The 12,920-nt window shown below is 39.3% G+C and overlaps 1 protein-coding gene across 3 annotated transcripts in view; it reads right to left on the bottom strand.

Annotated features, from left to right (window-relative positions):
- LOC123505449 (LITAF domain-containing protein-like) overlaps positions 1–12,920 on the bottom strand; it is a 47,199-nt gene that overhangs the window by 4,196 nt on the left and 30,083 nt on the right. For 2 of the 3 annotated variants that reach the window (XM_045256739.1, XM_045256741.1), the window contains exon 4: positions 3,334–3,426. The exons of the other annotated variant lie outside the window; for it this stretch is intronic. In XM_045256739.1, coding sequence (XP_045112674.1) covers positions 3,334–3,426 — 93 coding nt within the window. The remainder of the gene's footprint in view (positions 1–3,333; positions 3,427–12,920) is intronic. 3 annotated transcript variants of the gene reach the window in all.

The raw sequence follows: 12,920 nt of genomic DNA, 5'->3' as shown, positions 1-12,920 counted from the left end.
GGAGCAAATAATGAAGACTAAAGAGGAAAAAGATCTTGGAGTGATCATACAAGAAAATCTGAGCCCTGATAAATACATAAGCAAGATATTTGGACTATCATATAAGATGCTGACTAATATAAGAGTGGCATTTCATTACATGGATAAAGATATGATGAAAATAATCATCACAAGCATGATACACCCAAAGCTGTAATATGCAGCAATGGTATGGTCTCCGAGCTCTAAAAAGGATATAAGAAAACTGGAAAGGATACAGAAGATTGCTACAAAGATGGTGCTGGAATTAAAGGACCTTACATACGAAGAACGACTGAAGGAAATGGGACTGCCAACCTTACAAGATAGAAGAGAATGCGGGAACCTAATAACAATGTATGATAGTAAATGATATTGAAAAGATAGACAAAGAAGACCTGGTGTTGTTGACGGAAGAAGATGGAAGAACAAGAGGACATGAAAGGAAGATCAGGATGAGGCAGTGTGTGAAGGATATTGGAAAATACAGTTTTCCACACAGAACAGTGGAAAAATGGAATGCATCGGATAATGGAATTGTCAAAGCACATAGTGTGCATAACTTTAAAGAAAACTAGATAAATGGAGATATGGAGACAGGACACTATGAACTGCGCTCGAACCCTGTACAATACAACTAGCTAAATACACACAGGCATGCACACACACACACACACATACACATATATACATAATGAATTTACATTATTTTTCTGTTCAGGTATTCATCACAGGAGATGGAACAGGTGGAAGTGGACCAGCCAAACACCATCAAAGTCTACAACACCCACATGGGCAGTGTAGACCTCCTAGATAATACGGTGATGTGCAATGCCATCAGAACTCACAATTGAAAGTGGCACTGGGTGCTGCATAGCTGGATTTTTAATGCCTTTTTTGTCTTGGCGGCATCTTTATCACAAGGTGGGAATGGTGATGGGCATAAAGGATAATGGAAACATACCTCTCTTGAGCTTTACTTGGTCATGAACATAATACTCATTTGTCAGATTTATGATGAAGTTTAATCTAAATTATAAAAATATTTCAATATCATATCAAAAAAATAATCTTTGGATTTTGCTAAGTTAAGATTTCTTAAAGAGGACACATTTATTCCCAAACAATTGTTGAGGTTTAATAAATTTCATAATATATACAAATTTCCAGAGTTTTCTTTCAGTTTTCCTACTTTGTATATTTTACAGTTTTTCTCTAAGGTGGTGTCCACATGTACTTTAAAGGACATGCATGTTTTCCTGATTTCCACACGCAATTTCCCAAAATTCAATTTTGATTTGTATTCCTTATCCCATAGACACCATTTGTACTAAATTTCATGAAAATATTCAAACAGGATCTATGATTGGGCACTAATGGGTTAATACACTGCTGCTGCATCTAATGTTGAAATGAAGTTATATTATACCTCACTGATAATGACATTTTCTTCTACATTGTATTGAGACAAAAGTAGGTTGAACTAGTAGATGCCATGAATTCCACCAAACTGTGGAAGATAATGTTATGAGCAGTGGGCTGGTTGAGGAGCACAAAGTAGTTAGCCACATCAAGTATAAAAAAGATAATCTATATATATATATATATATATATATATATATATATATATATATATATATATATATATATATATATATACAGTCAACCCTCAGCTATCGCGACTTCGACTATCGCGTTTTATTGCTATCGCGCACCCATGAAAAGCTGCTAAAATTTCATTATCGCGACCTCAGATGCCTGCTATCGCGTGCCCTGCCATGATGTCATGGAATATCTGTGCACTCATTGGCCAAAACTGCCTTCCCGCCAAGAACAATTCGGCTATCGCGTTTTCGGCTATGGCGCTGATATTTCAGCCCCAATTGGGCGCGATAGCCGAGGGTTAAGTGTGTGTATGTATGTATATATATATATATATATATATATATATATATATATATATATATATATATATATATATATATATGTGTGGGTGTGTGTGTGTGTGTAATTCACCACCACCACCACCACGGTCGCCTGCTGGTCACCCAGCCAGTCTTCCCTATTACGGAGCGAGCTCGGAGCTCATAGACTGATCTTCGGGTAGGATTGAGACCACAACACACTCCACACACCGGGAAAGTGAGGCCACAACCCCTTGAATTACATCTCGTACCTATTTACTGCTAGGTGAACAGGAGCACACATTAAGAGGCTTGCCTATTTGCCTTGCTGCCTCCGGGACTCGAACCCGGACCCTCTCGATTGTGAGTCGAGCGTGCTAACCACTACACTACGTGTGTGTGTGTGTGTGTGTGTGTGTGTGTGTGTGTGTGTGTGTGTGTGTGTGTGTGTGTGTATTTACCTAGTTTACCTAGTTGTATTGTAAAGGGTTTGAGCGGGGCTCATAGTGTCCTGTCTCCATAACCATTTATCTAGTTTTTCTTTAAAGTTACGTACACTACGTGCGGCGGCAATTCCATTATCCAATGCATTCCATTTTTCCACCGTTCTGTGTGGAAAACTGTATTTTCCAACATCCTTCACACACTGCCTCATCCTGATCTTTTTATGTCCTCTTGTCCTTCCATCTTCTGCCAACAGCACCAGGTCTTCTTTGTCAATCTTTTCAATATCATTTACCATCTTATACATTGTTATTAGTTCCCCGGATTCTCTTCTATCTTGTAAGGTAGCCACTCCCATTTCCTTCAGTCGTTCTTCATATTCATGTGATGTCCTTTAATTCCAGCACCATCTTTGTAGCAATCTTCTGTATCCTTTACAGTTTTCTTATACCCTTTTTAGAGCTCGGAGACCATACTACTGCTGGATATTCCATCCCTGGGCGTGTCATGCTTGTGATGATTTTTTTCATCATATCTTTATCCATGTAATGAAATGCCACTCTTATATTAGTAAACATCTTATATGATAATCCAAATATCTTGTTTATATGTTTATCAGGACTGTGTGTGTGTGTGTAGCCCTATTTTTAGTGAGATTTAAGACTGCAATACCCTCACATTTACCCTTTTAGATCTTACTTTTGTTCAGCTTGATGTTTACAATGTATAATTTGCTCAGCCATGTCTTGCTACATGAATATGTATACCAGTTTTAAAGAATATAAATAATAAAACAAAATTGAGACTACATTTTTTTGTGCAGATTGCAAAGTGTTATCAAAACCTGGTGTACATAATTTACATTGAGTCTACAACAACAATAAGCTTGCGATACACACAAAAAAAAGGGACAAAAACAGATGCAGACAGCACAATACACAGGCAAGCAGTGTCCTCATAATCTGACCTGATTCCTGGCTTTGTAAATACCTTGGGGCAAACACATATGGCCCAGACCCAAGGTGTACTGTCACATGAGAAACACCTGCAGTATTTCTACCTGTGAGAATTAAAGATGCATCAGGTATCCAGACTCATGTGAACATCAACGCATGAATATAAGTTTCAATATACATACTATGGCACTTTGAGCATATGCAGATGTGAGTGCATGTACCATACAGGTTATTGATGACTTTCTATTCACATTACCTGGATTTTTGCATTTTCTAGTTTACTGGACTAAGTCTAAATATATTCTCTGAATATCAAATAAAGTATGAAAATTATTTGTCAGATTCATGTTAATATTTTTATCTAATATCTTTTATCAACTTTGTTTCCTGTTGCAGAGAACTCCTTATATGAAGAAATCAATGTAAACTACAAGGTTGGTTACCACTGTCTTTCACTGACTAATCTGAACAAGCCTTTAATTTTGCTTTTCTCTAAGCCATAGAGCAATTAGTGCAACATTATACCAATATTTCAGTCCATTTTAGGATATATCCAAGTTTTTGTTTCAAAACTTTAACACTTCAGTTTAGTATGCTTAATGAATCTCTCCACTGGACTACTCTGATTATAAACATTTAACCATACCCTATCCTATTACTCTAATGCTATTTCTGGACTCAATAAAGCAAAAATATTTTAGAAATACATCACTACGAAGTAGGAAGACCTGCAAAGATCCTAAAATATGTATGGTTTCCAAAGTAAGTGTCTCATGTGGAGGCAATCAGCCCCCAAAATTTCTCCAATCCTTAAACTTGTAAATCTTGGTTAACTTGTGTTGTCCAGAGTAGATAAAGGCAATTAATAGACAGTACCCTATTTGTCCATTTCCAGTCAATTACACTTTTTAAGATTTCTGTCTGACAGAAATCTTAAAAAGTAGTGGATAAGGTGGTGTAGTGGATAAAGTGGTGAGCGTGGGATTGGGAAGACATTCACACGTAGGTTTGAATCCAACCACGTACAGCCTTAAACACTTTGCCATTTGTCGGGTGGTTTAAAGTTACCTATATGTCACCATGTTACCCAGCTTGTAGGTGGTTACACCCAAAATGAGCTTGGGTGGTGATATGGGCCCTAATAAAGGTACCACTATAAATAAAATTGCCTGCGCCATTAATGGGCGGAAGCAGAACAATGCTTCCTATGTCAGATGCCTACATCATAAGTGCAATATGAGAAATATGAAGATACAAGAAATAAAGATATATGGAAGTATGATAGTTCGCCAGTATGCGGTGTGTAGTCGTATCCAGCCATAAAAGAGTTTAGGAAGGGCAGGAAGGTCAACAGGAAACATTTAATGACCCAGGTCAGTTGATCCAGGGCAGCTGGGCAGATATATATAGCCCAGGTCATGTAAACATCCGGTGGTATTGTTGTCGTCTTGGATGTTGTTCATACCACACGTGGAGTTCATTTGAGCTTGTACTTGATTGGTGAATGGTACATTCTGAGGGGCGTGTTGTGTGGCTCAAGACACGCCCCCATAAGTTCCTGAAGGAAATTGTAGAGGATTGGGGCAGAGAGAGAGAGAGAGGAAGCAGAGAGGACAACCGCGGCTCTAAGCGGGCCACCCTCGGCTGCATAGCTGAGGGCGGCGTTTTGTACTTCATATATAACCAGTAAGTGGAGCTTATAAGTTGCAATGCAGTCTTTTGAGGTAAATTAGAATGGAGGAAGAAACATGATAGGAGGTTTAGGTATTATGTGGTATTAGTTTATTATGGTTTATGTGGTTGTACTTTGGTTCATAATGACGTCGTTATATACTTGCGTTTTCATCTATGAGTAAGGGAATTTGTATACGGCTACCTACGTATGTGCATGTGTGTTGCTCTGACGAATAAGTTACATAACATATTTACTAGTGTGTAATTGTGTACGAAGTTAACGTGGTTCCATGTATGGGTACCAAGAGAAAGAGATTACTTGTGGGAAGTCACTTGTGTGGAAATATCAATATTTGTCATTATATTTCGGTGGTGTTACGTTGTCATTTTGTTGAACGGAGTCTGGTAATTATATGTGTATGGTAATATATTTGGTGGTACGTCATGTGGTTGCTTGCATTCATGTACCAAGTAAAGGTCATCCTTATATACGGGTAGCTGGGAAAAAGGGGTAATATTGTACGTACTACGTACAAGATTTACGGATAAATAAAGCACCGTGTTCAGATGTTGTAATACGTTATGAAGATATAGTGGATGATGTTTGAAGTGAAATCCGTTTTGATGCGATAATATGTACGAGATTAATGTAATTTTTAAGGATGTTTGTAAGAGAAATTGTAATAATTGCAGTGGAGAAGGCAACAGAAAGAGTTGTGATTGTTACTTGTCGGCGCCGTATCGAACATCTTATGTATAGATATTATTTTTGTAAATTAAAGATAGAAAAAACCTTTGACTATTTATAGCCAATAGCTAGACAATTTGTGCAACGTCGTGCAACAGCTCGGATCACGACACCTACACACTCTTCAAGTGAGCCTACAGGTGCTATAGGCCTCAATGTAAAAAAAAATAATAATAAAAGATAAGCCAAATCTGTTTTATAGCTTTTCAAAAAATCAACTTCATAAAAAAGGAGTATAAACCTCTAAATTCAAACTTGGTTCTACCATGACTCCCCTAAGCTAAAACATATCCAACCATTCTTTTTTCCTTAGCTTAACCCTTAAAGTGTGGGGGGTTGATTTACTTTTTGTCTGTTACAGTGGGGAAAAATCACCTCTCAAAAATGCTAAAAATATTTTTCCTTATAAAAGCATATTTCTTTGTGTTATTCTGAGTACAATGATGTAGTTTTCAACATGTTATGACCTCTGAGAGCAAAGTTATTGCATATAAAACCAGCTACTAAGAAATATTCCCCAAGCTACAATAACACTGAGCGCGTGCTCTCTCTCTCCTTTCGGGCATTTGAATTTGATGTAAAAGTAGGAACTTTTGCACTTTCATGATATGAAAATGCAAACTCAGATATATGAAATGATGTGCAAAACAGGAAAAGAAAAAGAAACCACATATTACAAGTATTGTGGATTTCTATAATAACTGGAATCTGGCAACTCTTATTTGCAATGGGATTCACACAACTTGGCTGACAAACACAATCCTGTAGAGACAACCATGGGTGACACACACCAGCGCATTGCTCGTGGGAAGTATGTGAGGAAGTTTATGAACGTCGCTGTGAGGGTTGGTCTCTGTCTCCCAGATCACTATCAGAATCACTACTGAAGTCTTCACTTTTTTCTCTCTCAATAAAAAAATCACTGTCCTCAATGTCATTACAGAGTAAAGACTGACATAACATCACTCGGAGTACCGTTTCCTCCCTCCGAGTCACGGAGGTTGCCATTTGTCACCTCGAAATGGGAAAAGATGACCTATTGTGAGGGAACATATGTCTCAAGGCTCAAGGAGGTGAGCAAGAAAAGATGCCAGATACCTCCACTTGCCCCAGGACCAATAATGAGGGAAAGAGATTGAAACGTTTAGCGTGGAAAAATCATGATTCCCGGAACGATCCCCACCTCTCCGCACGCTACGCTACAATCGTCCCAAAATTATCACCATACGTTAACCCTTTCAGTGCTCCGGACCACGATCGTGGCTTTGAGGGAAATGCCTCCTGTCCACGATCGTGGTCCCATATTTGACGAGTCACAGAATTAAACTGCGCGCCTCCTGGCTGCTGCTAGTTGCCAGATGACATTCTCTCATCCTCCCTCGACTCATGGGACGCGCCATCAGTTGTGTGGTAAGAAAAATATAGTCACAATGGCATTCACACAGTAGAGTATCAGATGCCCCTTTTCATCACAATTATTATTATTTTACGACGCTAGTGGCTATTTGTGCATTTATTTACAGAAATAACAAGAGTAATGATCAAATCTTGTTGTTACAGAGCAGATATGCCAGATATTATTCGTTTATTGGTAGTATATTGCGAATTTCGTATATTACCATATATGGGCATGCGTATCCTCGCTCATGATAGTATGTACATCAAGAAAACACTCTGAAAACATAACATAACATAAATAATAGGATAACAAAGGGCCACCAGGGCCCATCTAGGTTATCCTGTATCTGTCGCACAGCGACCTCGTCATCAGTACTTAAAGATACACTTACAAGTACACAATACATTATATACTAATTCTAAATATTTGGCCCATTAACAGGGGTAAGTCCTGCAGCGAAATCCTCTACAATTTGTGGCCCCCATACATGGGGATCATGTCTTATTTAACTATAGTAAATTTCTTATAAAAACTATCATGCAGTGCTATACATAATTATAAATCTAATAAATTTAAGTGCTTATCTAATCTGTTTTTAAACATTGTCAAACTAGTGCTATTTACAACCGTCTCTGGCAATGCATTCCAGAAGTCTACCACTCTATGACTAAAGAAATATTTTCTTATATCTAACCTGCAGCCTTGCTTTCTAATCTTCCTGCCATGATTTCTAGTCCTATTTCCTCCTCTAAGGTAAAGAAAGATCTCACATCTATGTAGTTTGTATCTGAGAACATTTTAAATAACTCTATCATATCCCTCTTATACATCTCCTCTCAAATGAAAACATGTTTAATTCCTTTAATCTATCTCTATACTCCAGGCGCTTTAATGCTGGTATCATCCTAGTTGCTCTTCTCTGAACTGCTTCTAACATGTTGATATCCTGCCTATAGTGGGGTGACCAGGCCTGTATGCAATACTCTAAATGGGGCCTAACATAGGAATTATATAAGCTACGCACCACTTCCTTACTTTTATAACTAACATTTCTATTTATAAAACCCAGGATCCTATTTGCCCTATTTCTTGCTTCTAAACATTGCTTTGAAAATTTCATAGTCCTGTCTATCACTACTCCTAAATCCTTTCCTTCCTCTACTGCCTCTAGCCAACATCCCTCCATCTCATAGCTAAAGTTTGTGTTGTCTTTACCTAAATGCATAACCTGACACTTTTAGAATTAAACTCCATCTGCCACCTGTCTGCCCATGCTATCAGCCTGTCCAGGTCTCGTTGTATTCTGTAATTGTCCTTTTCACCCTGTACTGCACATGCTATCTTAGTATCATCTGCAAACTTTGATACTTTGCTACTAATTCCTATATCTAAATCGTTAATGTACACCAAGAAAAGAAGAGGTCCTAGCACTGATCCTTGGGGTACCCCACTAACCACTTCCTTCCACTCAGACATTGCCCCATTTAATACTACTCTCTGTTTCCTATCAGAAAAACGTATTTTATATTATTTGTGTGGGCATAATGTATGCACAGATGTGAAAAATAATTATCCTAGCACATTCTGGAGCAGTTCTGAGCATCTAAAGTTCAAATCAGGCGGAAAATTCTGTGTAATATAGTGAAAACACCTGCACAAGTTGCGGCGGAAAATAACCATCCGCTACGATGGCAATTCTCAAAAGCGAACAACGTACCACCAGAAAGCCAACTTCCCATCATTATTGCACCACTTTCCATCATGAGTAGAGACCTAAATTTTTTACAGTAGATGCATAACATTCTATTATGCATGAAAATATTAATTTTTTCCATTTTTGCAAACTTCAATTTTTTGACCGAATTTGCGTCTCACAGACATGACCCAAAAACCTATTTGCGCCCTGAAAGGGTTAAGGTTAAGGTATATCTAATAATTTTCTTCTTTATCTCCCATTTTGTCCAGAGCATATCACTGCCATTCCTGTTAACTCTGAAAGCTCAAGTTTCCATTATGAACACTGACAATCCTTCAACTCTTATTCTGTTGTTCTATTAATTAGGGATCGACTGATTATTGGCGCCGATACTAAGCATTTTGACACATATCAGCATCGGCCTTTTTGTTTTTAATTCGACGGCTGATAAGAGATAAATTTAAGACTGGGTTATTTTGGCTCTGATGCAGCCGCGTCTATCTATCTGCTGTGACTACACTGTCTCAAGCATTGTTCCATCCACAGCACCACTTGATTGGTTACAAGCAGAGCCACGGTAACAGCCAATCAGCAGTGAAAGCTGTGCATGCACAGTGCTTACACACACAGTGGAGAACAAGTTGTGGTGTGGGTTAAAGTTTGGAGGACAGCGGCGGTACTGCCAACTGTTGGTTGTAAGCAATTTCATAGAAACGTTTTCAGGAGTAACTTATGAAGATTTCTCCCATGCTCCCCCCCCCTACCTCCTATTCTTTCCCTCTATTATTCTCTTATGTTAATAAACTTATAAGGCAAATAAAACATGTTTATATTATCTATCTATCTATCTATCTATCTATCTATATATATATATATATATATATATATATATATATATATATACAGTAAGTCCTCGTTATGTGGTAGTTCTTTATCCGGTAAATTCAGTTACAGTATTTGGAAATTACTACCCTCAATTCGATATACAGTAAGAAAAATTCACAGATACAGTATCTGCTCATGTCATCCGAGAGGGCCCAGCGCGGGGGAGCAGGGATGATGATGTCATCCATGCCACACCTCACTGCCAATCACAGTACTGACTTTAACTTGACCACCCTTGGAGCCTATTATCTCTTCCCCTCCCCTCTTTTTTTTTTTAACTGCATTACATATCACTTACATGCATTACTAATTAAATGAATAAATGGATTATTAAAGGTTCTATTGTAAGCACAAATATATTCATAATAATCATGGCAAACACTAAAAGCCTACTACCAGCGGCTAACCATGCAGCAACTGATAAAGAGCACAGATGGGACTAACAAGCCCACTATCAGTGAATGGTGGAAGTCGTATAACATCAAGTATGCCTTAGATAACATCATGTCATCTTGGGACGAAGTGAAGACGTCTGCCATGAACTGGCGTGGAATAAAGTATGGCCAGAATGAGTGCATGACTTCCCAGACTTCGCTGAAGATGACATCGGTGCGATCAGAAATTACATAGTAAATCTGTGCCATAGGGTTGGCTTCGATAAGTTGATGATGTTCAAGATCTTTTGGAAAGCCATGCTGAATCTCTCTCAAATGATGGACTTAAAGAGCTAGACAAGGCATCACAGGAAGCAGAAAAAGAGGGAGACGAGGAAGAACCTGTGCATGGCCTAGACATCAAAACTCTTAGAGAATGTCTCAGTGGTATCGAAAAAGCTCTGGAAATCCTAAAGGAATGTGACCCAAATCCTGCCAGGAGTAGCAAAGTGGCTTATGATGTAGAGAAAAGTGTCAAGATTTATCAAGAAATCTATGATGAAAAAAACAAGAAAAACTAAACAGTCCTTCATCTACTCGTTCTTCAAGCCCGTGAGACATACCGTTCCTGTCACACCTGCTGATCCTGCTACAGCTGCCCCTCCTCAATATCCTCTTTCTTCAAACCATTGAAACGTGCTGACCCTGCTACAGCTGGCCCTTCTATATCTGCTTCCGACAGTGCAGACAACGACGTCTTATCCTCGTCTGCCCACTCAGTGGAAGATGAGTAAGGGCTGAAATCTCTACTGTCCATTAGCATCAGGAAGGACATCATCTGATAGAATACATAGCGATTGAAAGGTAAATTAAAACATTTTCTCTTTATTTCTTTTGCGCAGTACTTTACTTTTTTTTTAATGATTACTGTCTCATCCCCTATTCCCCTCGGGAGTGGCCCCTTATCACCGTGGTCCCCGACTCAGGATGCGGCACGACCTTCCTCCGTCCCTCGCTGCTGGTGGCGAGCAAGCCGTGCCAGTGGCAACACCCAACGAAGGGAGGGTTATAGGTAAGTTCTGGTGGCAGAACATCACCCAAGTGAACATACCCTCCTCCCCCCGACTCAGGGCGCGATGGAACGTCGGACAGACTTCCGGTGTCTCCAGGTAAGAGGGTTCCCGTACAGGGTAAGTGGAGATAAGTGTTGTGTTAGCGTGGTGGTGCACGTGAGGTAGATGTTTGCATGTTAATTGCTGGTGTATAGTGGTGCTGGTTCATTTCTGTTTAGTACTGTGATAGGTTTCTTGAACCAGCTGTGTTCTCTCGTGCTGTGTGAGTTTATTAAGCTTATGTATGTAGTATCTCGTAGCTCTGTGGTGAGTCTTTTTGAAACATTATTACCACTGCTGTGTATGAATGTGTTTATTGGTTTGATGTTTGCTTGTTGGTGTAGTTGTTCAGTGTTGTAAGTGTAGGGATACTTTTCATTAAATGCAAAGCGTAGTGCTTGGTTCTGTACTTGCTGTAGTGTTAGGAGAGAGTTTTTAGTTAGGGTGTTTAGGGGATATGTGGGGTACTGTAGGATGGGGATGATGCAGGCTTTTACAAGGTGTAGTTTTATGTTTTGTGGCAGAGAGGAGAATCTTCTGATTGTTGTTAGTGCTGCTATTGCCTTGAGTTTATTGTTTTTTATCTGTGGGATGATGCCTCTAGTGTTGAAGTGGAGTCCAAGTATGTTACCTTCTGCAGAGTAAGGTATAATTTCGTTGTTGATGCTGATTGGCTCATTTATTCTGGTTGCAAGTGGTATTATTTTAAATTTTGTTTGGTTGGTTTTAATCTTCCATTTAACTTCAAATTCATTTATCTTTTTAATTTCCGACTCAACTCTTTTGGCCATTATCTTGCGTGATTTACTGGGGTGAACTATTATTTGTGTGATGTCATCTGCGTACATGATGTTTAGAGAACCATATGCCGGGGCTGGTATGTCTGCAGTGTAAATAGTGTACAGTGTAGGTGAGAGTGAGCTGCCTTATGGCACTCCACTTTTTATGTCAAATGATGGGCCGTTGTGATGGTTGAATAGGAAGCGCTCCTCACCGGCTCGCAAAAGTATTGGCGAAACCGCTATCAGCAGCAATGGGAACCATCAGCAGCGCCCACTTACGCAACTCTACGGACCTCATCGAACGGATACATCACGTGGACCTTGCGGGGAAGAAGATGGCCAGCTTCGATGTGAAGGCTCTCTTCACGAACGTACCAGTGGTTGGGGCAATGAAAGCGGTGCAGAAAGTAATCGAAAGTGTTAGTGAAAGTGAATTACCAGTGAACAAGATGGATTACATAAAACTAGTGTCTCTGAGTGTGAAGTTTGGGTGCTTTACATTCGGTGATGAGGAGTTTGTGCAACACAGAGGTTTAGCCATGGGTTCCCCCCTAAGTGCAGTTATGGCTTCCCTCTACATGGAGTTACTCGAAAGCGAGAGTTTAGTGCGTGTGATGGGGAGCGAATCACTGTGGTTTCGTTACGTTGATGACATTATAGTAATAATGCCGACAGACACCAACGTTAACGACAAACTCTGTAAGCTCAACGAAGTAAATGAGCACATACAGTTTACAGTGGAGGAGGAAGTTAATGGTGTGTTGCCGTTTCTAGATACCGTGATTCACAGAAAAAATGAAAGAGCGATATTTTCCGTATACAGGAAACCCACTAACAAGGATGATTTTGTCCACTTCTTTTCACGGCACGATATGAAAACCAAATCAGGCATAGTAATAGGGTTCTTCTTACGTGCCTTCAGAGTGTG

This window comes from Portunus trituberculatus, chromosome 18 (genome assembly GCF_017591435.1).
Source record: "Portunus trituberculatus isolate SZX2019 chromosome 18, ASM1759143v1, whole genome shotgun sequence".
NCBI classification, from domain to species: domain Eukaryota; kingdom Metazoa; phylum Arthropoda; class Malacostraca; order Decapoda; family Portunidae; genus Portunus; species Portunus trituberculatus.
The sequence above is the reverse complement of the archived record's forward strand: the minus strand, read 5'-3'. Positions and strand labels throughout refer to the sequence as shown.